This window comes from Bipolaris maydis (genome assembly GCF_028858645.1).
Source record: "Bipolaris maydis strain C4 unplaced genomic scaffold PSV08scaffold_17, whole genome shotgun sequence".
Lineage (NCBI taxonomy): Eukaryota > Fungi > Ascomycota > Dothideomycetes > Pleosporales > Pleosporaceae > Bipolaris > Bipolaris maydis.
Genome location: NW_027093873.1, coordinates 1224722 through 1248883, shown reverse-complemented (window position 1 = coordinate 1248883; position 24162 = coordinate 1224722). Strand labels below are relative to the sequence as shown.

The window sequence follows — 24162 nt, the reverse complement described above, 5'->3', positions numbered from 1 at the left end:
CGGATGTAAGATTGACGCAGGTAAACCGCTCTACGACTACACACGTACGGATATATAAGTAGTGGTACTGCACGTCTTATTCTTATTTATACTATCCTCTTTGATATATACATACATCATACCTTCACACAACGTACTAATACAAGAAGAACCCTCTTTTACTATGTTGTTCCTTTTAGCAAACAGATAAAAGAAATTACCGTTCATACATAAATTATTTGAGGTTAATACTTCTTTTTGCGCTGCCTTACATGTGGATCCTGCCCTTTGCGGTTTCTCTTTTGCCGATCCGTTGGCGGCCGATACGGCTCTTTGCCAAACTCATCACGATACAAGCTCAGCATGTACTCGTCAACATGTCTCTTCAACTTCTCATTGCCATGGATATCCAGCTCTTCATCCTTGGAGGTAGAGGCAGCAGCAGCTTCTGAAGCAGCTCGTGTTGCATTGACGCTTTCGTTGAAGTCAACCTTGTCTTCTTGAATTTCGTCGACAATTTCCTTTTGCGCAATAGATGCCGCAGTACGATCTTCCGTGTCTTCGACATTGCCCATGACACGTGCGTCACCTAAGAGGCCAATCTTCTCGCCAAGTACACGTTCCATGGCTGCACCCGCTTCGTCAGTTGTATCGATACCCATGTCTTCGTCCAAAGCGTCTCGCCAGGTGACTTTGTTGAATGTGTCAGTGGTGAAGTCACCTTTTTGTATGATGACATCATCGAGGAGACGCTTTTGATTAGACTTGCGAAGTATGTTGGCTTCGATCGTGTACTCGCTCACAAACTTGTAAATATGAACATCGCGCGTTTGGCCAATTCGATGAGCGCGATCCTGGCATTGCTTGTCCATTGCTGGGTTCCAATCAAGGTCGTAGAAGATGACAGTGTCAGCACCCGTAAGATTAATACCGAGACCACCGGATCGCGAGGACAAGATAAAGCATAAGATGCGCGGGTCATTATTGAAGCGATCGGTAAGGATCTGGCGCTGTTCGATCTTTGTAGACCCGTCAAGACGCAAGTAGCGATGCCCGTGGATGTTGAGGAACTGTTCCAGGATATCGAGGACCTTTGTCATCTGAGTGAAGATGAGAGCACGGTGACCACCAGCTTGCAAGTCCCGAAGTAGCGTAGCAAGGCGTTGCAGCTTTCCGCAATCGTACTGAAGCAGGCGTTTATCAGGAAAGGCAATGGATTGGCGAATACGCGACGAGTGGAAGGGATCTGGTTGGTGAGCTGCATCTGAGGCCCGGATGAGGTCAACACCACGTTTGGATAGGGTTAGTGGGGCAAGCTCTTCGGCAGCAACAGCGGGCGTGACACATGTGAAGCGCGTGATTAGAGGCTCAAAGGCTTCAGCACGTTGCTCCAGTGTTGGAATCATGTCGAAGAAGTGTGTGATTTGTTGATCATGCCATTGTGATATGACTCTTTGAGAGCATGGTGACCTGAATCCGAGACGACCACGATGTCGCTGAACGATGTCGTACTGCATCGCATCCTCTGGCCTCGGCTGCAGATGCGCCTGGCCAAAGCCATGGTACATGGGAGGGGGAGCGTGATGTGGCCGGTAAAGTGGAGGTCTGGGTACCTTTTTGCCTTCGGTGATGGCACCAAAAGTATACTCGTGCCAGTCGACCGTCACTGCGTCGATAATGTCCTTTCCGTATATTGGCATGAACTGGGTGCGAGCGCGTGTAAGAGCTACACATGTCTGCAGATGGTCTCGGACAGCCACCTGCTCTCGTTTGGCCATTGCCGCCATTGCGGATTGCAGCGGAGACGTACCTGCCTCGACTGGTTTATTGATGCGTCGAGTTTGACGCTCAATCAGGTCTTCCAAAGGCCGTGTAGCACGGATCGGATAAGTACGTCGAGCATGCCCTAACTGTGTCTGCTCGCGTCGCGCGAAATTGAGATTCAGAGCATCCAAGCTTATTCTCTTGTCTTCCATGCCTTCTTGTAGACGCTTGCGGATAAGGAGGTCTTTGATCTCATACTGCGCGGCAACGGATTTTGGCATTGCCATGGATGTTACAATGGCTCGCGTTTCAAACAGATCAGGATGATTGCAGACTTTTCGCAGTGACATTAAGCAGTTGATAATGGACATGTAGTTGCCTGACGACAAGATCTCCTTTGTCGATGCGCGGCCCATGAACCCATCGTAGAGCTGACGTTGCCGTTTGGAGAGCTTGCAGTAGACTACATGCTCATATTTCCCAGGCATCTGCTTTTCGACTTCAGACTTTAGCCTTCGGAGCAGATACGGCCTGAGGACCTCGTGGAGTCGCTTGACAATCTTTTGTGCTTCTGCGTCAAGCTGTTGACGGCCCTGATCCAAGATTTGGGATGTAGGGTTCTTTAGGGCAAGTGTGAATTCCTCTAAGCCCGCAATGCGACCTTCTCCAGCAAAGCCAGCCGGCATGAGGAAGTACAGCAACGACCAAAGCTCATCGATGTTATTTTGGAGAGGCGTTCCAGTCAACAGCAGTCTTCGTTCAGTCCGAAGATTGAGCATAGTCTGCCAACGCTGGGACTTGAAGTTCTTGATATTATGGGCTTCATCAAGCACGAGGTAGCGCCAAGGACGCATCTTGAAGGCTGCTGCGTCTTGAAGTATGAGTTGGTACGAGGTGATGACAACGTTGTACATGTCCTTGCCCGTATTGCGCCATCCCAATCGCTTCCGTTTCCGTTCGTTAATATCGCCGTAGTAAGTGAGGATTTTGAAACCAGGCAAAAATTTTCGGAACTCCATTTCCCAGTTGAGCATGACACTCGTGGGTACCACAACCAAGTGCGGTCCCCAGATCTCGTGGCGGACAGCAAGATAGGCCAAAAGTGAGATGGTTTGTATAGTCTTACCAAGACCCATTTCATCTGCTAGGATACCATTGGTGTCGGACTCGTACAAATTCGCAAGCCAGTCCAATCCGTCGTGCTGGTATTCTCGGAGTGTGCCTCGAAGAAGGAACGGGACTTCGGTCCTCGGCGGTGATGATGCATGACGAGACCGAGAAACACTTTTAGACTGCACAACATCTTCCATTGGAGTAGCCTCGGTGGGTTCGACCGATGGTTGGGGCTCGGCGACCTCAATGGAAGGAGTAGGCTCTGATGGTGCCGCGTTCCCGTTCACACACGGTTCGTCATTTACGGCAACTGCACCATGCCCATTGATATGAGGTTTCCCCTCCTCGTCTTTCATGGACATAGCGGCATGGCCATTGACCTGCTCTGCTGTTTGTTTCTCGCTCTCCGGCTCATTCTTCTCGATTGCGGTTTTTGCAGCTTCTTTCAGCTTCTTCACGTCCTTGGGTGCCAAGAAACCCATCAAGCCAATGTCCTCTTCTCCACTTTCGTCATCGTCTTCTGCCTCCGAGTCGTCGGCGTCATCTCCTTCGTCGTCTTCTGTCCCAGAGCCTTCATTGCTTGACCAGGCTTCGCTACCGGATTCCGAGGTTTTATCGTCATTTTCTGAGTCCATGAGGGCGTCATCAACCTGATCGAGTTCTACAGTAGCTGGGTCAATGTAACCTGGCTTTTTCTCATCCTCATTGTCTTCATGGCCACGGAATCCGTTCGCGAGCGTTTCCGGGGGCTCTTCCAGATCTTCAGCTTCGATGTCTGGGTCAGGGGTCGGTTCAGGCGTGCCTTCCTCCTCTTCTTCATCTCCAGAATCATCTTCGTCCTCGGAACTAGTCACCGGTAAATCCGGAAGCTGACCATACTTCTCACGTAGCTGTTCGGCGGTAAGATTCGCATCATCGTCCTGCTCGTTTTCTGGTTCACTATCCGAACTCGAAGACATGACATCGTCATCGAGCTGTTGTTCAGATGCATTTGAGGCCGCGCTCTCGAAATCCTCCATATCGTCGAAATCTCGATCTTCGCTCATCAGCGAGGATGCACCATCACCAGCAGTACGGCCTCCAAGAATTTCCTGTGCCTGGTTGAACATGTCGTCCATGGCTTTGTGTCCAAGCTGTAGCTGTTCCTCCTCGTACTTGGCCACACGCTCCTTGTCAATTTCAACCTTGACCAGGCCCCACGCGTCTTTGACATCCTTGACCACCTGCTTATATCTAACCACCTGCCGGTCCGCCTCTTCTTGTTCGATTTCATCCTGACTCTTCCGCTTGAACTTATTTTTCCAAAATTCGTAGGCTTCTCTAGCCAGAATCTTTGCCGTCCGGCGATGAAACGCCTTCTCTTCTTTGAGCAGCTTGTTGAAGTGCAAAGCATGCGCAACCACATGGTCCCAATGGCCGTACTGAGCTGGCGGTTCTGGAGCAGCTTCAGGAGCGTAGACACTACATCGTTCTTGGCTCAGTACTCCGTGCTCCGCCGCTTCAACAATTCGCAACCGGCGCTGTGCCTCGTCTTGGGCCTTTTCCTGTGTTATGCGCAGCGACTCCTCGCCTTCCAACGGGTCGTCTTGTTGTAGCCATTCTTCAAGTGAAGCGAACTGCGACTTGGGCGGGGCGTGATGGGGATGACGGTTCGGGGGGTCGGGCTTTCGGAGCCGTAGTCGCAATCGCGGGGCCGGCATTGATGGATTGGAGCCATCGGGCGATGCGTATAGGCCGGCGTCGGGGTCGTGACCATTGGTGTCGGGCGTATCCATGAATTCATCACCTGGCGGGTCAGTCGGTATTTGCGTGCCCCTCCGCTGGCGAGTGCCCCGCTTGCGAACTCCGCCGCCAGGTGACCCGTTTTGTAATTGCGGCGTCGTGACTGGTGTCTGTTTGGCGAGAGCAGAAGTCTTTGTATTTCGCTCAGACTTGCGGGCAGGCGTAGTCAAAGACTGTGTAGACGCCTTTCTAGCAAGGGCAGATGCCGCCTTCCCTTTCGGGACCGATGTCGGCCCTGGGCCGTTGCGCGACTCGCGCCTGGCCGCACTCTTAGGGGTGCCGTTGGTCTGCGTTGCCTTGGTCGCCGGGCGAGAGATGGGCTTTGTGGGCTCGGGTGTGGGCGGCGCAGTGTCTCTGTTCACACGCGATGACTTCCTAACGCCATTTTCAAAGACGGTCGTAGGGCCATCTGCGACAAATGACTTCCACGGGGGCGAGGCAGCGCGTGATGTCGAGCGACGTGGCGTGGTGGTCGAGTCTTCTAATTTTCGCCGTTTTGCAGGCCGCCCAATGACGCCACCATCATGGCCATTTACAGAGGCAAGCTGCTCTCCGTCGTTGGCGGCCAGGGGCGCATTATCGTCGTCGTCGGTGCCGTGTCCATGGGGCGCGATGGCGGATGGGGAGGGTGCGTCGGTCGAGTCGCGCGGTGGGATGGAGTCGTAGTCGCGATCCGCGGCAGTAACTTCTTCCATTCAGGAAGGGCGATGGAGGCGGCCTGGGAAGCCTGTAGACCACCCGGCGCGCGGCCAAATCGACATATATCAGCTCAAAACAGATACTACAGAGCAGCTGGATGGGTTCTGAGAGCAGTGCCGGGTTCAGATTTCAGATTCAGCCTCGTGCTGGGATGATGCAATGTGATGTCGAAGTTGAGAGACGGTGAAAACAGAGCCCGGCGATAATGTTTGGCGGCAATCACGCTAGCGACCGGCACGGGCGCGCATGGCCAGGCCGGGGGCGCGCAGCCTGCAAGATCAGATGTGAGTGTGTACGGTGCATTGGGGAGGAGCTTGGCTGCAAGCTGCATAGAAAATACTTGGGGCTTTCTTTTCTTCCTTGTTGTTCCCTGCGCGACAGCGCTGCGGTGGGACATGGACAGAGAACATATGTGGTGCTGGTGGTGGGAGTTCTTGAGCCCAGTCTGAGCAGTAAAGGACCCACTCTTCTCCCGCCAAGCCCAGTTGCGGCCGCAACTGAGCTCATCGCGAACGACACACCAAGACAGCAACCTGACGAATCCGCCCCGTCCCCCGCATTCGCGCCTCCACGTACGCTCACAGCCCCGTCAATTCCCTCGAAAACACACTCACGCATTCCGCAGCATGTTCTCCAGGCGCATTGTTGCGGCCCGTCCGCTGGCCCGATCCATTGCTCCCATCGCAGCACGCCCACGCCCGCAATTCACCCAGATCCGCACTGCCCTGACCGACGCCGAGAAGGCCCATCTCGAGCTCGCCGACCCCAACCAAGTACGCCTTTCCTGCTCCAGGGCCCAACGAGAAGGGGGCAAGGGGTTTCCAGAGTGCTGATCTGATGTGTGACAGAATGGCGGCTACATCAACCCACCTGCCGAGAAGCGAGGAAACCGCGATCCCTACGGCGACTACTGGGACAAGCAGGAGCGCCGCAACTACGGCGAGCCCTGTCACGAGGACAATGATATCCTCGGTGTACTAGCTCTGCACGACTACAACCACTTCAGTCCCCAGTGGGGTTTCGTTCTCATGGGCACCTTCATCGCAACCGTCTTCGGCCTCTGCGCTGCTGTCAAGTCCGTCTACCCAGACAAGATCAGTGCGCCCAAGACATACCCAGATGGCCTGGAAGCCGAGCTTGGAGGCAAGGGTGCTTTACCAGTAAGTCTTTTCTTGCTCCGATTATTCCTGTCGAACAGATCAAAGTGGCTCACCTTGTTACCAGGCGAGGAAGCCCGGTCAGGGTTGGTAGGTTACGGGCATGCGAGAATAAATTCGTGTATAAAATACCACTCGCAATGGAATTCTCCTTGTCATTTTGATACCTCGGACGTAAACTACATACATGATCTTTGACTATTATACTTGATCCGTATCTTGCCGCATTACTACATTACGCACACATGACCTGAACCCCTGCAGACGCCCTCACACATTCGACATGATGCATATTCATCTATCTACCTACTTACTCACGTATCTAGCTACCATAACCCTACCCTAAGCGACTCCAAAGAAGAACGGAAAATTAAACATACCATCGTAATGTATCGCACTCGACCCCATGCCCTAAGCAGAGAAACGAAGGTGCAGCAAGAAAAAGAAAGTGAACGCCAGGCTAAATAACCCATCATCACCTTTACCGTCCCTGGAAGCTACCCCTTTTCGCCAGCCAAGAGCCCGAAAGCAATCATCGAATAAAAAATGGATAATGATGCAGAGAGGTATCAGAAGGAGGTGAAGAAGAAAGCAGCAAAAACGCCCACCTACTAAAGCACCTTACGCATGCGTGACGAAAGAAGAAAACCCTTGTCCATCCCCACTTTACCGACGCCCAGGGCCCATGCTGCCTGTCATCCTGCCACCACCTGCATTCAGGCTCTGTCGTACAATTGCCTCTGCCGCCTGGGCAGCTGCAAGCCGTTCCTATGCATGCCTGATTAGACAAGAATAACAATGATAAGCTTCATGCCAAGACGAGACATACCTTTTGTCTACTCCTGTCTTTCAAGTATCTCTCAGCCTCTGGTCTCATTCTCAGAATCCTCAAAATCATATCGTCGTTGGGCTCAGCTTGCGCTTCTTTTCTCTTTTCCTCCTTGGCCTTCTTCATCGTGCCCAAGTTACGCGATAGCATTATCGTCTTGTGTCGACGAGACGGCACGCCTGCGAATCCTGCAGCGCCGCCAAACTGGTGGCCCATGGATGCTGGAGCAGACATGCGGTTCATGCGCTGCGCTTGCTCTTGCTGTCTCTTTGCACTCGCTGCAGCCATGGATTCAGACGTGCGGATAAGATCCTCCGTCGCCTCAAAGTAGAAGAAGTTGAGGTTCTGCAGCTCATGGTACTTGGGCGACTTGAGCACATCCATCGGTACTCCCTCAACATTGCCATCCTCATCCACGGCATGGAAAAAGTCAAACAACATCTTGAGCCACTTGAACACAATGTCGAGCTCTTGTTGGGTCAGCGGTCGCTGTTGTGAGAGCTTGTCAGATAGTGGAGGCACTAGTAGCGACTCTATTGTTGCCAGCGTCTCTTTCCATAATCTTGTCATAACCATAATCATGGCTGCATCCGTCAACGTCTGCTTCATAATGGCAAAATTCTCATCGAAGTAGACAAAGAGAGGGCCAAGAGCCTGCGTAATATCCTGCTGTGTAGGTCCTTGGACAACTGACATGGGTCGCGCAGATCGGAAATTTCCTAGGTAATTTGTTACCTTGGAGGCCACGCCCTTGTTCAGAAGAGCATCAAGTGACCGGCGCGAAAGCTTATAGCCAATGAATGATGAGAGCTGCCGTTGTTAGTCTAGGTCAAAAAAAAACATGGTGCGCACCATCTTACCTTGTCTGTAATCTTTCGTGTCATGTCCCGCTCAGTCCTCTTAAGTGTTCTGAACGCCTTGCCAAAGTAGAATTGTATGTCGTCTCGCTCGCCCTCCATACTCACACGTAGCAGCAAGCGGCCTTGTGTGTCCAAATCAAGCCAGTATTCGCGGGGCATATAGTCTCGAAAGTGTGATGGATCGAGCTTGAGCGATGTTCTGCCAACGCAGTCGTGATCGCCCATGGCATCCCAATCCCATATTGTCGCAACGACGTTGAGGGGACCGTTGGTGGTGATGTCAATGGTCTCTTCCCAGCGAGGGTTCAGGTTGCGGTAGATAACTCGTGTCTTAGCTAGGCGCTTCTGGTACTCGTCCCCAAGCACTACATATGGGTCGCTGAGCCCATTGATGTCACATGCCTTCAGATCCTCAGCCTCGATGATTTTGATGGTGAAGACAAAATTATTGTTGCGAAGGCGTTGCGGCTGAGGTGGGGTATTCTTCTGGAGGACCTCAGCGCAGGCATCGACACCAATCTCGCGCTCGAGCTTATCTAACTGCTGCATTGCATACTCAATGTTGTTGAGTTTGACAAGAGACTAGTTCTGTCAGCGTGGTTCTACCTAACGATATTGGCTTCTTACCTCGGGGTAGAATTGGAAAGGCTCAATTTTCTCCTTTTGGCTGTAAAAGTCCTTGACGGTAGAAAGCCATTTCTCTTGTCTGGTCTGATTAGCAGCAGCTTCCTGCTCAGGTGTCAAACGGTCCATTTCCCGCGCAAACTTCTGCTCTACGAGCTCGCAGTACCTCGCAAGTGCAGCACCAATCGATTTGGAAAGAGCGGTCATGAACTTGGCATAATGTACGTCATTATCCCAATTCAGAGCTACAACTTGCTCAATGCTCTGATTGAAGGATCGAAAAACATCAACAACCGAAACGCTATGCCTCTCGTCGTCCATGGGTATAGGGTTCTGTGATTCAATCTGGAAAGAATCTGCCTTGAAGGCATTATCCACCCAGCCAGTCAGGTTCTCATCCGTCATCTGTATCCATCTCCATACAAAATCCTGTAGCTGGTCTTCGATACTGAAAGCAAAATTCTTGCCCGGTAATGCGTCGCTGTGAATGCGGCGAATCTCGACGAGTTCCTTGTACAAGTCAAACCCATCCTGTATCGGGACGTCTTCTCCTTTGCTATGAGCAACGTCCATGATCCGAGCAACCAGGTCTCGTGCATCAGCCGCATATGCAGGAAACATCTTCTCCACAAGGCACATCATTGGACTGGCACCCATGACTTCTGGATTCTTGCGGTAACGCTTCTGTATCCGTTCGCACAATTTGACAACGGCACGACCAAGCTCAATGACGTGATAGAATTCCCACTCCTCCTTTGTGTCCGGTATATGCTTGGCAAGAAGCTCGCGATACACATCACCAGCCTTTTCTCTCAGGCCTTGGCGTAACTGCTCAGTGAATTTGTCCATTTCTTCCTCTGTACCAGGAAAGGTGGGGTCGTCATAGATGTGATTTTCCAGGACATACATGACTGGGCCAAGTGGAGGTGGCTTGGACTCGTACACGTGCATCATAAGCTCATAAAGCTCACGCAATAGACAGTCATGCAATGCAGACAAGATCTGCTGGTTAAGTGCATAATCGTGAATTGTCCACTTAGTCCGGTCAAAGAGGGATGATTGGACTGGAATAAAGCTCATACGACTAGCCCTTTTGTCTACCGGCGGTGGCTCTTTGACGTAGTTGAAGGCTGCATCGAGGGTATCCAAGTCAACCTCTTGGTTGGTGTATCGTTCGCACACAACGTCCATGAACAAGACGAGCCGCGAGAACTGGGGTATTCTCCACCGAAGGGCTATTTCATTCAAGAGTTCGGCGGATTGTTTTGACAGCAGCTTCACGGATGGGCTGTCGGAAGTTGCTTCGGTTGGTTCAAGCTCGGAATCGGCCAGGTCATGTTTCAGTGCTTCGTTCAGTATCGCGCGGTAAGTAGCACGTGGGTCGGAAGGTATAAAAGTATACGAGTCCTGGTCAGAGTCGTCGTTGATGTGAAGCCCGCTCATGTCTACAGGCTGGTCAATTACATACGAAGAGCCACTTTCCGAAGACATGGACCCTTGTCTGGAAGCGTCTGCATAGCCTGCATCCATTGGTGCTCTTGGCTTGAATTGGGGAACAGCTCCGCCAGGGGAGCTCTTCGCTAGTTCGGGGTTGGACTGGATGATTGCCAATATCATCTGCGAAAGATCCGGCACTTCTTGGTTCTTCCATGCCTCGTATGCCTCTTCAGTGTCAAAGTCGTCGGCGTTGAGCGTCTTCTTTGTCATGAGGCTGAGATGGGCCTGGTACGTCTTTAGATCCTGTAGTGCAGCTTTCTCAGTCCACACAGACTTGTGTCTGTTGATGTCATTCTGCACATCAGAGTAGCTGACGGAGAAGATACGCGAGACGACCAGGACAAGCGGCATGTCCTTGACCTCGTAGCTCCGGGGAATCTCTACTTCAATGGTTGTGCCTCCTTGGCCGCCGTTGCGCTGGTTCTCGGCGGCGAGATCCTGGTCGTGCACCAGCAGCTTCTTCTCCATGGTCATGAGTCTCTGGGCAAGCTCAGGGCGGTCCCTTTGCCAGTCGTGGTCCCTAAGGATGGAGCTGACGAGGCGAAGGAAGAGGGCGACATGGCGGTCGACCATGAGCTTCCAGCTGTCGTCGGTCGGTGCCTTTCCCTTCTGCAGCTCCTTTGTGGCATTCGAGTAGAAGATGAGGAGCAAGTCCTCGACTCGCCTGTCCTTGTCCATGTTCTTTCGAAACGAGGGGTCCTTGAAGGCATTGAGGAAGACGGCAAAGGTGCGCTTGACGGTGGCATCCTGGAACTCGGGCATGCGCTCCTGGCCCATGAGCACCTTTGTGATGCGCTTGTCGAGGGCAGCCATGAAGTCGCGGGGGAAGCGAGTGCTCTTGGAGTCCCTGATGAGGGAGAAGTCCTTCATCAGGTCGTTGATGGACGTCGACGAGCGCTGGACCTGCTTGGGGGCCGAGGGGACATGCTGCACTCGCTTCTGACGGGGCTGCAGCAGGTAGGCGAGGAATGCGACGCGCAGGGCATAGAGATAGGCATCCTGGGCGGTGACGGGGCGCTTCCCACGCAGCGTGGCCGAGCTGTTGCTGCGCAGGCGTTCGCGGGTCTGCAGGCTGTTTATGCGACGGTTGCTCCCGCGGACGCTGTCCATGGTGGTGCGAGGGTGCGAGGGATCAATGGGGAGGGCAAGGGCGTGTGGCCACGGTCGGGCGCATGTCAGGGCCGCAGTCGGGGCGGTGGTGGTGGTGATGGTGTTGTACGTATGTATGCGTGTTACGGGGCGGCCGCTGCTGCCCAGTGGATCGAGACACCTTCTCCAGCAGTAGTGGGGGGCAGAGCGACCCAACCCGACCCTTCTCTTGTGCTATCGCCGCCTGCAAGCACACTGTGGTGTATTCGTGCGCCCGGCCTAGTGTGCCTCTGTTTTTTTCTTTTGTGCGAATTTCTGGTCGCTCTTGACACAGGTGTGAGACGATCGACGGTGTGTCTCTGGGCGTCGCGTCGTGGGCGATGGGGTCGCTGCTGGTGGCGCGGCGGCAGCTCCACCACAGTGCGTCACACGCTGCTCGGTGGGCAGGGGGGGCTTCGAGCCTCACAGTCGCCGTTGGACGCTCAAGTCAGCCGTGAAACAGAGCGCAAATTAGCCGCGAGTGTATCGTGGTCTGGGTGACATGCTGGCCAGAGATGAGATGAGAGCGTGTTGCCAGGACCAATGCCGTTTGCTGTGCTGCAATCGCGCCAGCCTTCACCGCCGTCTTCTCAGGGCACATGCACCTCCTTCACCACGCCGACATGCGTGGATAGCCAATCTGCCCGGACAGGCTCGCGGCAGAGTCCAGACATCTGCCGCCTCGATGCCACCAAGACGCCATCTCCATCCCGCTCGCTTTCCGCCGACGTAGCACCACGAGGAAATTCGCTTTATTTCGCCGGCTCCCGCTGCCGGTCGTCGTCCTTGGTGGAGCCGAGATGGCTGGAAGCTCGGGCGCGCTGGCGTCTTCACATGAATGTCACCCGTCGCGCTTCGTGCCTCTCGCAACATCACCAACGGTCGCGAGGCTCATAGTATAGCCTCGCGCGGACCCTTGTGCATCTTGTCCATCCCCTCTTGCTCTCTTGCCTTTGCAATCCCAAAGGAGCATGTCACTCACGCCTCCCGCTTACTTCCCTCCCTAGCTCACGCAGTCATTGCGCTCAACGCTTCGACATCCAACAAACAATAGCACCTCGTATTCACGCATTGCACGCGCCACGAAAACAGCACAGCTCCTCCAACTGGCCCGGATAGTCTCGCCTGTCCGGGAACGTTGTCCGTACCAGCAAGCTCTTTTGCCCATCACACGATATAAGCCCACGTGTCGCCATGCCAGCATCTCAAAGTCCAACCAATGCCGCTGACCGGCCGCGCCTGACAGAAGCCCAAAAGAAGGAGAACCACATCCGTTCCGAGCAGAAGCGACGTGAGGCAATCAGAGAAGGCTTCGACCGACTTGCCTCCATCGTACCAGGCCTGGAGGGACAGGGACGAAGCGAGGCTGTTGTACTGGGCGGCGCAATCAAGCTCATGCGCGAGAAGATTATGGAGCGCCAGCAAATCATAAACGACGCAAAAGCAAAGGGAATCGACACGACGGGTTGGGAGCTAGACAAGGACACCATGGAAGCGTGTGCAAGACAATTTGAGAGGACCATGGCCGAGGATCGCCAGGCAGGGAATGGGGTCGAGAATGGTGTAGACGTAAAAAAGGAGTAGGCCTTTACAATTTTGCGCCAGGCCAAAACACAAGAGTGTTGATTGCTGCAGCAAAGTGGTGGGCAAAAAAAAAACCCCCTCCGTCACCAGCGCGTCGCACACATGTACGAAGTCATGAGACAATGATCTCTTTTTGTGGGCACAGGAGCGTTTAATATGAAGAAAACAAAACACTTGCGCACTCAAACCTCTGCCGGCTCCCTCCATACACATGTGTGTTCCACCGCACCTGAAATAACCAAAGTTACCATTGGGTGAAAATATTGGTATACATCTGATTTCACATTCACTCGTGCACGAACCATTGTCTTATCGATAAGCCCAAAATTGTCTTTCACATGCTTTCTGCACCCCGCCAACCCACTTGCTGGGTCCAACGCATCTGGCACTTTCCGAACACTAAGCTCAATTCGACTATCCAAAGTATCAGTGTACCCATCAGCAATGGCGTTTAGTTTTGGCTTTTCAGGCGACGACATTGAAGAGGATCCGAATGATGTGCAGGAGCAGAGTGGGCAGCCAACAGGTGCTGTGGAGAGTCATGTGCCACCGCCCATAGCCGCTCAAACTCTTGACTTGGATGAAATGGTAGGTTAACTACACTTTTATTTCTTTGTTCAATGTATGAATGAACAACCAGCAAACTGTGCTCCTCTTCGACATCTCTTCTTTCATCACTTATTTCTCAATCGTACAAAATAATTCAACCTACTAAAAACAAACCGCCTTTCCCAGCTCTCCACCCTCCCCGACAAAATCTCCTTTTCAACAGTCTCCCTCACCTCTCCCAAAGGCAACATCGCACACCTCCCCCGCCGCGAGCTCTTTGACGTACGTCTGCAACTCATGGCCGAAGACGACGGCACAACCGCGTCGCCCCTCTCTGGCCTCGAATCCAGCGACCTGCAGCAAAATGTCTACGAAGGCGGCTACAAGACGTGGGAATGCAGTCTGGACCTCGTACGCTTCCTGCTGGACCGGGACCCACGCAAAGATCTCGACGACCTGGTGCGTGTGGGCCACGTGATTGAAATGGGATGTGGGAGTGCACTTCCCTCGCTGCTGCTGTTCCAGTACGCGATAAGAGAGGGGCTGGGCATGTATTTTACCCTGACAGATTACAATGCCGACGTGCTGCGCTGCGTTACGCTGCCGAATCTCGTCTTGGCATGGGTAGCCACGTTGAGTCGAGAAGAGAGTGCGCAGTTATTTGCGGAAGATGCGCCGAACCCGCTGCTACGCCATGAATCGTCGGCTGAGGGTCAGCCTGCTGGTGGTGAAGAGGAATACGCTGATTTATACATTACCCCTGCACTGCTCCAGGCGTTCAAAGCTTGCCTACAAAACATCGGTATTACACTGACGTTTCTTTCGGGATCGTGGGCTCCCGCTTCTGCTTTACTGCCGCTTATTCCTTCGTCGCCTGATCTCAATACTTTTATCCTTGGCTCAGAGACTATCTACAGCCCTGCGTCGCTGACGGCGTTTGCCGATGCTATTGTGGCGCTCATGGGCCGCGTCAAGATGGGCAAGACGCTCGTGGCGGCCAAGCGAGTGTATTTTGGTGTTGGGGGTAGTGTTGACGACTTCAGGGAGGAGTGTAGTCGGCGAGGCTGTGTGGCAAGTGAACTCGAGTTTGAGGGATTGGGAGAGGGCGGAGTGAGGAGATGTTTGGTTGAGGTTCAGATGTATTAGAGTGCGACACGTTTTTTGTAGCCGAACGTATGGGTGGGGGCAAAAGTAAAGGGTATCTAGGAATTGCTGCCGTGTGGGAAAAAGTCTAGTAGGGTAATGAATGGGAAGCCCGTCAACGCTTGCAACATAGAGTAAGTAGCCAGGCAGCAACACACTTCTAACCAAAAAGAAGAAGATTGCCATAAGGCACATTCCTACTACCTCGCCCTCACCACGACAGTCGGCCCAGGCAACTCCCTCCTCCCATCCCCATCCTCACCGCCCCGTATAAGTCTCCTATACGTATCCCCCTCAGCTCTCAACTGCTCTCCTCGACTAACCTGCAGTCTCTCGACCCCCTTACCAATGGTATCAATATGAACCTGCACAGGTACTCCGCTCTTGTAACCCAGCATCTCAGGCGCCGCGACGCCCTCACGCAAATTCTCCAGGCCAGCTTGAATTTCCTGGAGCTTGAGCAGCGTTTCAGAAACGTGCACGACAGCCTTTTGGCGGTAAGCACTGATGTTCGAGAGCAGTGTGAGTGATCGCTTGTTTGCTTTGACGTTGCCACGGTTGCCACCGAGTTTTGTCCAGAGCGAGGACAGGAGTTCTTCCTGGGAGCGGGTAATGGACTGATCGTCGGTGGTGGCAATGTCGAAAATGGTAGTCAGGCGCTCTTCGAGATTGTTGAGGACAAGGAGAAGCGCTTGGGCGGTTTCAATCAGCCGAGTGATCTCGTCCTTGTTCTTGCTCACGTGCAGCACGTATTGGTCGAAGATGCGTTCTTGGAGCGAAGGCGGCGGCGCGACAAATGCGCCCGTCATTTGGCGGATTATCTTTCCGACAGCTCCGACAGAGGTGTCTTGCTCTGAGATGCCCGAGAGCACGTTCATGGTCCAGGTGTTGGTTGCGATGACGCGGTCCATCGCAGCACCTATCCGGCTGTTGTAGCGTGATAAGTCGACGGATGCCTCATTTGCCGTTTGGATAAAGTATTCGAATTCGTTTTCTAGCGCTTTTCGACTAGGCAGACGCGAATGTTTGACTAGGATGCGCAGATCGCGGATGGCGAGCTCAGAGTTCTTGATTGTTGCAGGCAGCGCCGACGTGTCTTTTGATGCATCAAGAATATCTTCAAACTTGCCTTGGACATTGATAAGCTCTTCGAAGTCGGCTTGATTTCCAACAAATGAATCGGCGGTAGCGCAGGCAGAGATGAGGTATGAGGAGCCTGGCAAGGCGCACACAGGACCCATAACGGCGTTTGAGATGGTAGAGCGAAGCATACCGGATGCCAGCTGAATCCCAAATACCAAGATAGCAACGCCCAAAACAACACCCAGAAAAGGCTTGATGAAGTGTTTGACAGCATAGGAGAAGATGTCCAAGAAATGAGTGAAGATGGGAGCACCCACATTCTCCCAAAAGAGATTGACATAGTGCCATGGGCTCACTTCTTCCTGTTTCTGCCTTGGTGGCCGACGATGGGAATCAGCTGACCCCTGTGTGGAGGACCTGCGAGGCGTACGGCGTGAATTTGATGAAGTGCTTTGTTGCGTATTTCTGGTTCGATTTCGCGGTTGCGATTTCTGGACAGGCGACCCATCATAACCTGAGCTTTCCATGGAGGGCATGATAAGGCTGGGTCCAGAAGAGTCCCGTGTATGCGATCTTTGATCTCTCTGCAAGAGTCTAGGGGTAGCTGTATCAGGCCCTATCCTCTGGGACTGGCTAGCTTTTGTACGGCTTGCTTGCTTCCTGTCTGGGGTATCCTGTGACTGGGGCGTGGGCGTCGAGTGACTGAGATGATGGCGCTTGGGCCTGGGGGTAACAATGGAGTCTGAGACAGGCTCTTGAACGACCTCTTTGTCTGAAGCTTCCAGTTCCTCGTCACTAGCAGCGTCGCTGGCTGAAGGGGTGGAGCCGCCTTCGTCAGATGTATAGTCAGCGTTGCCCCAACTACTTCCCAGACTGCGATCTAGGCGCCTGGTGCGCGCGCTCATGGTATGTGATGGAGAAGTCGACGTCAAGCGGATACAGAGCTATGGCTAGGACAAGAAGGCAGCGCAGGACGAAATATGACAACTAGGCAAGCAATGTCACAGTGAGGACTCAACTTCCACTGGATGTGAATGTACTTTGGTTGCAGGGGGGCTTGGGTAGAACAGGTCGCCACTGCTAGAGGCGTGACGTGGTGCGGGGCCAATCAGGTGTCGGGCGCAAGTTGCATGCCTTTGTGTGTCGCGGAAATGTCCAGACTCTTTCACTATCAGTACATGGCTAAGACAAGAATCATGGCGCATTACCTGCTTTGTTATTGCTAGAGTACTCAGTCTATGTATGCATGTGTGTTTGTATGTATGTATGTATGCACTGTGTATGTATACGGGTGGGGGATGGTGTTGTCTATCCCTCTAACGCGTCCACGTCATTGTGCTATGTTTTGTTTGGGCTAGTCTGTGCCAAGACCCGCTAGCCTAGAAAGTGCGTCTTGACCTTCACGTCAATGCACTCGACGGCTCAAGACTTTGCAATGCCGCCATTGCGCCAGCTTCCATTCGCGCTGCAGGCTCTAAGGCGGGCGAAAATAAACACCCAGATATGGAGCCAACACGGGCATCTCGTTGCAAGGAGCTGCTCGTGCTCTGCGCCGCAGCAATTGCAGCACACGGTAACAGTTTCATCTGAAGACCCCGCCAGTGCGCGACTCAACGCAACAACCACTGCCCCTCCAACCCCTCCTACAGACCACCGGACGCTCGCACAAACGCATAACCTCTTCATAACATCGCCCTATAGTCCTGGCTCGCCGCTCATTCTTCCCAATGGCGCCTATGTCTTTCAGAAGCTGCAGTCATTCTTACGCGCGCAATACCCCCAGTTTGGCTTCCAAGAGGTCATTACGCCCATAATTTACAAGAAGTCGCTTTGGGAAAAGTCTGGACATTGGGAAAACTATGCCGAAGACATGTTCAGCGTCCAAGGGAGGGGAACAACTGCGCAAATACCTGAAGCTGATGGTGGAGAGGATGGCGAGTTTGGGCTGAAGCCAATGAACTGCCCAGGCCATTGCTTGTTGTTCAGGGACGAGATCAAGAGTTACCGCGATCTGCCAGTCCGACTTGCTGATTTCAGTGCATTGCATCGAAACGAAATCTCAGGCGCATTGACGGGCTTGACGAGGGTCCGGCGGTTTCATCAGGATGACGCGCACATCTTCTGTCGTCCGGATCAGATCTTGGCAGAAATCGAGCAAACGCTCAAGTTTGTAGGCATGGTATACAACACGTTTGGACTAGGACCATACAAGTTGCTTCTATCCACTAGACCAAAGGATAGCTTCATTGGCACTATTGAAGAATGGGATCGCGCAGAGGAGCAATTGACAACTGCGCTAAACAACATGGGGAGTGAATGGGCCATCAATGAAGGAGATGGAGCGTTCTACGGCCCCAAGATTGATATCGTCCTGAAGGATTCAAACGGCAAAGAGCATCAAACGGCTACCATTCAGCTTGACTTTCAACTACCACAACGCTTTGATCTACAATATCAAGCATCTCCAGAAGAGCTGGAGGCACGCTCACAGAGTTCTATGGATAAGGGCCTTGACACGGCATTTCGCCGTCCTGTAATCATCCACCGTGCTATTTACGGATCAATTGAGCGCTTCATGGCCCTGCTCATTGAGCACTATGCAGGAAAATATCCCTTTTGGCTTTCTCCTCGGCCAGCTATAGTACTGTCATTGAACTCTAATCCCGAGGTTCTCAAACATGTCTCGCGCATCCAATCAGTGTTGTCGGGCTTGAAGTCACAAGACGCATCCGAAGCGTTACCATCATCACCAAAGCCTCTACCTCTTTCAATCATTCACCTTCCTGTTGACATCGACACAAGTGATCGTCCCCTTGGTAAGAAAATTGCAGAAGCAAGAGGAAAAAAATACAACCACATCATCGTCGTTGGTGGCCGCGAAGCGGTTAATGACAGCATGAATCTGCAGATCGTAAACCAGCCTCACGAGGACACTACAATCGAAGTTTTGGAAAAGCATCTTGAGAGACAGCTCACCGACAAGGAACGTTCCAAGGGCGTAAATGTTCCCTTAAGTGCTGCTAGAAAATACTTTGAGCAACTCGCCAACTCTTTTCTGTAGTTCAATTTCTTCCAATCATAGCTTTCACCATAACCATGCAGGCGCGTTTCATGTGTCATGCAGGATTTTAGGATACCTTTTAGAGGGAAAACGATTTTATTGTACTTGAAGCCCTAGCTCCAGGGGCGCACTGAGGCTACGAGACAAACCTTTTTGGAACTTCGCCTCTGCATACTGTGTTTATCTCCACTCAACAATTCTACCCTAATACACCAATCTCAACTCGATAGAAGTCCTGATCATCAAACCCGAATCCAGGATCAAGATTCCCGCTGTGTGATGCAACCAGATGCTCTGTTATAAGGTACACTGACTTCCTGGAGTTTCTGTGTTGTGGGTTGCGGTACCCCCTTCTCTGAATGTACTCAACACATTCCATGGGCAAATTCTCGCCATTTTATATCCAACTTCTTACCATGGTATGCATCTCGCAACTACGGAATGTGATTGACGAGAAAAGGTCACAGGTTAACACTCCACAGCCGGCGACAAGCCACGAAACGTTCAATGTCTGACAGCCACTTCATTTTGTGCGCTTATGCCTTGCAGTGCCCTATCAAACGAGTTATGGTAAGATGTGGACCGGCTTGTATGATAGTATCCAAGGAGCATTGGGGTGTGCGCTTTTGGCCATCGCAGAGACAAGAGATGATAGCTACCCAGTTGTAAACACATGGCCTTTGATGTGCTTGTTGTTAGGGTCTAGATAAGGGACACTGGAGATTGCACTGTTCGAGGAAGACTCCGGGCTACTCCATACATCCAGTGTAGGGCGAGGAGGTGTATGCGATGCGGGCTCCTGTTCGACCGAGCGCGTCGTCAAATACTGCGTCACGAGCATACAGACGGTCACTAGGACAACATTTAGTATAGAAAGAAGAATTAGGGGCAAGTACTAACCATCAGTCAAACACAACAACATGCAAACATGACCCCGTCTTGCAAAATCTTGGCTGGCGATGAGGATGTTGAAGGTAATGGAGCTAATGAGCATAATCAACGCGCCGACGACGTTCCGTACCAACATGACTTGCAATTTGCTCGAATGGGATCCCCACACGGTCTTATGTACGCTTCTGATCCATAGCCTGATTCCTTCGGCGTTGGAATCGTTTGTCCCTCCAGCGTTATTGGCCGTGCTTGGCATTCGGGGTATTTGCAAAGCCACAGCTGGGCGAAGTTGCCATATAAAGATCCCCGTCAGAGCGAGGTTAGCAGTGACATCAACTGCCACGATGAGATAGGAAGTCGGTGGACGAAATCCGATGCTACATTCACCATTGCCACCTGGGAATACAACTATTCGGGTGGCAAATTGTGCACCCGTTATTGCAATAAAACCGCTCACGAACGAAATCCCTCCTCCAACGTATAGTGGATCACGCCAACGGTTGATGAATGGAGCCCGAACGATGCGAATACGCTCGAGTAGAAAAAGATACCTAAAAACATAAGCACGGTGTCACCTGAGCAGGGTTATGGGAGACGAACAGAGCAACCTTCGTCCCTCCAAACCCAACGACGCAGGTTATAAGAGCAGTTTGGCATTCAGTTTGCCCGTGCAAGCCGGATCCTGTGACCACTAGCAAAGCAGTAGCAACTATGAGGACTGAGCAAAAGAAACCTTGCAGGAATACTAGAACGTCTGATACTCTGGTTTTGGACCTTTGACCAGCCATGCGGCCTGCTCGATAACCTGCGCATAATGAGCCAGAATCAAAACTAGCGGCGATCACAGCGGTTCACGACTCGGCATGAGCTGTACTTACCTTGGACGAATGCGAGCAGAAAAGCATACAAGATACATGTTACCACTACAGAAGCACGCACGAGTGACTTCTCATTGCTCTCAGATGTGGTCTTGGCTGTATTACGAATGGTGAATGGCAATGCAACTGCCGGTTGCGTTGACACTATGAGGGCCAGAAATGGCAAGAGTCGCATGTCTGCTGTTGGTACGACTCGGCTGTGTTTGTTGGAGAACGATTAGTAGGCCATTTTTGTTTGCATGAATCGCATACGTATAAGTAAGTTGTATTTGCCCCTTGGTTGGAAAGCATTGATCCGTGCTAATGTATGTGCTCAGATACAGTTGATGGAATCCTGGTACGTGACAAGCCCTATCCTGGCTGCAACTTTGTCTGTTCGGTGAATATTGTAATTCCGAATACTACGGAAAGTTTGGATCGACACGTATATAGCCATTGCTAGTACTCAAAAGGGCCAGAACCCACCAGGGTATTTTGTCGGAGGGAAAGTCAGACTGGGGTTTCCCACGTTTCTGAGGTTGTCTAAGGAAACTTTAGCGACACTTTCATCACCCTTGAGAATGTGATTGGGTAGAAGCCGTCACCTGCACGCCAAAAGGCTTGAATACCATCACCCCGCCAAAATTTCCCCTGAACTCTGTTTCCAGTAAGAATTCCCTGAGAGTGACCCTTTTGGGGATTTACACACATTGTTCGCCACAATCAAACCGTATATTCTGATCTAGTCGTCGCTGGGCATCTACCTATCTTGATGCACCTCATTGGGCTGATATGGCACTTCAAGACTTTGGTTTCGTCCCCTATACTACATGCGCCATGAAGTGAGGCTGTTGATAGCTTGCAAGCACCCGGCATGCATGTCGCCTTTTCTCCACTAATACGTTTCGATACTGCATGCTGGCTATACTTTTGTTTTTGATTCGCTACTTCCACAGCCGTCCATAGCGGTGTGATGCTGACTTTGACGACGAAAGAAGGGTTCAAGATTACCACTTCTCCTACCTGAATCGCCGATTTCTTCTCTATGAAGCACCGTTTCTGCCACTCATCTTCAACAATCAGGATAGCACAAAAAAGGGCATGAAGAGGACGCAGCTACTTGTGTCTTTACTCCAACACTCCAACACTCCCCATATCAGAAAGTCATGATATCGGGAAGGATCGGCCAACTGTGTTATAGAACTTGTCTACATGTTACATAGCAAACCAGGCACATACACCAACTTCATTTTTACGTACATACCAATATATCTTAACACACGGGCAGGAAATATCGGTATTGGGCACAAAAAGACGACTCTCGGAATGATCCGAACATAAGTAGCGCAAGAAACCACGCCCTCTCGCATACTCTTGCAATCAAAGATTCTCCCTCCCACGTCCTCTCGGCTAAAAAAAGACAAACATACGCTCAAGCCCACCGCCATTCGATCTTCCATCCGCTCCACCCGCCTAGAAGAGATGGCAGTAGCTTCCATCAGACCAGCTTAGTATCCCCAATTCGTCCGAGAGGATCCCATCCCCTAGCCTCCACAAACTCTATCTCGTCCCTCAGCAATCAGATTGGTTCGCATACATGTTTCCCTTGCTTTCCTGAACTCGGTGCGGTGCCGCATACAAACTGTCCAAGCTTCATCCCTTCATGGGCCGAGACCTTATCCAATTTGTTCCTGCCAAGGGATAAACCCCTCCCTTGTCCCCAGATATCTTTTCTAGCAGCTTTCTGGGGTTGTAGTACTATACCGTACCAGATTTCTGGCGTGTCTGCATGCCACTAACAAGCGCTTACTACGCACCGGCCCGGTCAGCAAGGTTGAGGGGCTGTGAGGGGGAGGGTTCGTTGGGGAAGTGGGGCCATGCGACAAAACTCGAATCTGGTATGCGTGTACACTATAACGACGCGTATTTTCGTTGGATGCTGATAGATAGAGATGGGTGGTTCGGAGTTTGGGCAGCTATGGTGCTTGCTGTACATGCAGGCTCCGCCATGCTGTCATCTTGAGAGATACATGGGGTTCATCTTTTTTTTTTGCTCTGCTAGAAAGTGCTAAGATGCATATATTGAAGCAGAAAGAGAGTGGATATGTCCACGCTGAAAGTAGTTAGATAGCAGCTCTATTGCAACTATCTGACGTTCAAACCTTAGCAGTTGATGGTGTTGTTGGGCGCGCTGCACTTTGCCTATTCGCTCTGTACCCGAGTTAAGGCGGGCCGATGTACACCTTTCTTCACCTCACCTTGTAAGCGGAACCACGGGAGCTGACCCATGCAGTTAATGTTCTCTTATCCAACCTACAGCGTGGTCATCTGAGCTGCGGGATTTCCGGCAGTTGTTGATGTCGCTCGATTTTTCGGATAGTTTTCCACCAATGCTAGAATAGGATACGACAGTTTACGTGGCAGTGTCAACAGAGCAATGCCGCGTATGCATCAAGATGTGTTGCAAAAGGGTCTAATATACTGCTACTATACAGACACGTAGTCAATCAGTTAACATGCAATCTGAACGCGCGGGAGGTTTGGTGGCGTTTATCAGCATGGATGTGGGGGAAAGCAAGATATGGTCACTACTTCTATAGCCAGGCACGAAATCAGTCACTACATCTGAACTTTGTGGGGTGAGAAAAACAAAAGTGGATACTATGCTGTGCATGAGTGCTGATGGACCTATTCTTCGGGTTCCCGGCTCTCGGTCGATCGATGAGACCGGAAAACCCAGGCCAAGCGGGCTAATCTACTAAAACGAGCCATCTTTTCTACTACATAGTAAATATCAGCACTACGGTAATCTGGTTTCGATGCCCATGTAAATTACAAGTACAATAATACTGGTGACATTCGGCCATCTTACCTCCTACTCCATCGGTCGACCGAGAGCCCCGATCTGTGGTTCAGGTGCAAAGATGGAGACTAGATTGCTAGTTACACAGATTTTGGAAACAATGGCGACGAACTAGGCAATTTTTCGCTCGTATATGAAATCATCTCCTATGTTAGAATTGTTATGCTAGACTTCCTCAATACCTGTTGTACTTACTTTACGTGCTGTTGGATGCAATCAGGCGAATGCATGTTATTCCGTGTACCCTCCACGACTGATTTCCCTTTCGTTCAGGCTTAAATAGTCAATCTTCAATCTGTTGTTCATCCAACGGCTAGTATCTCCACTTTATTGCCGCACTACTACTAATTTTATGCTCGCCTGTCCAAACGTTTGGTACTGCGACCCACATTCCACAATTACAGCAGCCCGGGTTACGAGTGCTTGGCCGTGTGGATAGGGTGCGAGTCATGCTTCCCGTCACTCGAACCCACTTAATGTGACTTGTAGGCTTGTTGAGTGACGTAGAAGAAGTAAGGTAAGCCTTCAGACTGCATGTACGAACATGGCTATGCCATCGCGCAACTCAGATGTCTCGTTTTGAGATATGACGAAGAAGAAGCATGAAATAGTGAGAAATGAGTTTTCAACCAATTTAAGGCTCTCAAGGGAGAAATTTCTGTGGAAAGTGCTAATGAATGCATTCGCATATCCTCAATC

At 51.6% G+C, this 24162-nt stretch overlaps 8 protein-coding genes across 8 annotated transcripts; 4 read left to right on the top strand and 4 right to left on the bottom strand.

The window, feature by feature from the left end:
- Positions 1 to 60: 60 nt before the first annotated feature.
- PSV08DRAFT_232556 (SNF2 family N-terminal domain-containing protein) lies at positions 61 to 5333 on the bottom strand (the record flags this gene model as incomplete). The annotated part of the gene is made up of 1 exon (XM_014218428.1): positions 61 to 5333. The coding sequence occupies one exon, from the start codon at positions 5331 to 5333 to the stop codon at positions 225 to 227; it is 5109 nt and encodes a 1702-aa protein (XP_014073903.1). The 3' UTR covers positions 61 to 224.
- A 534-nt stretch (positions 5334 to 5867) lies between these two features.
- PSV08DRAFT_340722 (uncharacterized protein) lies at positions 5868 to 6651 on the top strand. Its single transcript, XM_014218427.2, has 4 exons — positions 5868 to 5909; positions 5963 to 6110; positions 6186 to 6497; positions 6562 to 6651. The coding sequence occupies exons 2-4, from the start codon at positions 5964 to 5966 to the stop codon at positions 6586 to 6588; spliced, it is 486 nt and encodes a 161-aa protein (XP_014073902.1). The 5' UTR covers positions 5868 to 5909; position 5963; the 3' UTR covers positions 6589 to 6651.
- Positions 6652 to 7018: 367 nt separating this feature from the next.
- PSV08DRAFT_211817 (uncharacterized protein) lies at positions 7019 to 11414 on the bottom strand (the record flags this gene model as incomplete). The annotated part of the gene is made up of 4 exons (XM_014218426.1): positions 7019 to 7262; positions 7324 to 8133; positions 8184 to 8765; positions 8811 to 11414. The coding sequence occupies 4 exons, from the start codon at positions 11412 to 11414 to the stop codon at positions 7161 to 7163; spliced, it is 4098 nt and encodes a 1365-aa protein (XP_014073901.1). The 3' UTR covers positions 7019 to 7160.
- Positions 11415 to 12450: 1036 nt separating this feature from the next.
- PSV08DRAFT_340707 (uncharacterized protein) lies at positions 12451 to 13095 on the top strand. The gene has a single exon (XM_014218425.1). The coding sequence runs from the start codon at positions 12627 to 12629 to the stop codon at positions 13014 to 13016; it is 390 nt and encodes a 129-aa protein (XP_014073900.1). The 5' UTR covers positions 12451 to 12626; the 3' UTR covers positions 13017 to 13095.
- A 365-nt stretch (positions 13096 to 13460) lies between these two features.
- PSV08DRAFT_357028 (uncharacterized protein) lies at positions 13461 to 14711 on the top strand (the record flags this gene model as incomplete). The annotated part of the gene is made up of 2 exons (XM_014218424.1): positions 13461 to 13604; positions 13752 to 14711. 2 exons carry the CDS (start codon positions 13461 to 13463, stop codon positions 14709 to 14711), a joined length of 1104 nt encoding a protein of 367 aa, XP_014073899.1.
- Positions 14551 to 16910, bottom strand: PSV08DRAFT_382795 (uncharacterized protein). Its single transcript, XM_014218423.2, has one exon. It carries the CDS (start codon positions 16694 to 16696, stop codon positions 14909 to 14911), a length of 1788 nt encoding a protein of 595 aa, XP_014073898.1. The 5' UTR covers positions 16697 to 16910; the 3' UTR covers positions 14551 to 14908.
- A 298-nt stretch (positions 16911 to 17208) lies between these two features.
- PSV08DRAFT_340678 (uncharacterized protein) lies at positions 17209 to 19087 on the top strand. The gene has a single exon (XM_014218422.2). It carries the CDS (start codon positions 17227 to 17229, stop codon positions 18850 to 18852), a length of 1626 nt encoding a protein of 541 aa, XP_014073897.1. The 5' UTR covers positions 17209 to 17226; the 3' UTR covers positions 18853 to 19087.
- A 420-nt stretch (positions 19088 to 19507) lies between these two features.
- Positions 19508 to 20796, bottom strand: PSV08DRAFT_232535 (uncharacterized protein; the record flags this gene model as incomplete). The annotated part of the gene is made up of 4 exons (XM_014218421.1): positions 19508 to 19704; positions 19753 to 20294; positions 20344 to 20548; positions 20622 to 20796. The coding sequence occupies 4 exons, from the start codon at positions 20794 to 20796 to the stop codon at positions 19508 to 19510; spliced, it is 1119 nt and encodes a 372-aa protein (XP_014073896.1).
- Between the last annotated feature and the right edge of the window lie 3366 nt (positions 20797 to 24162).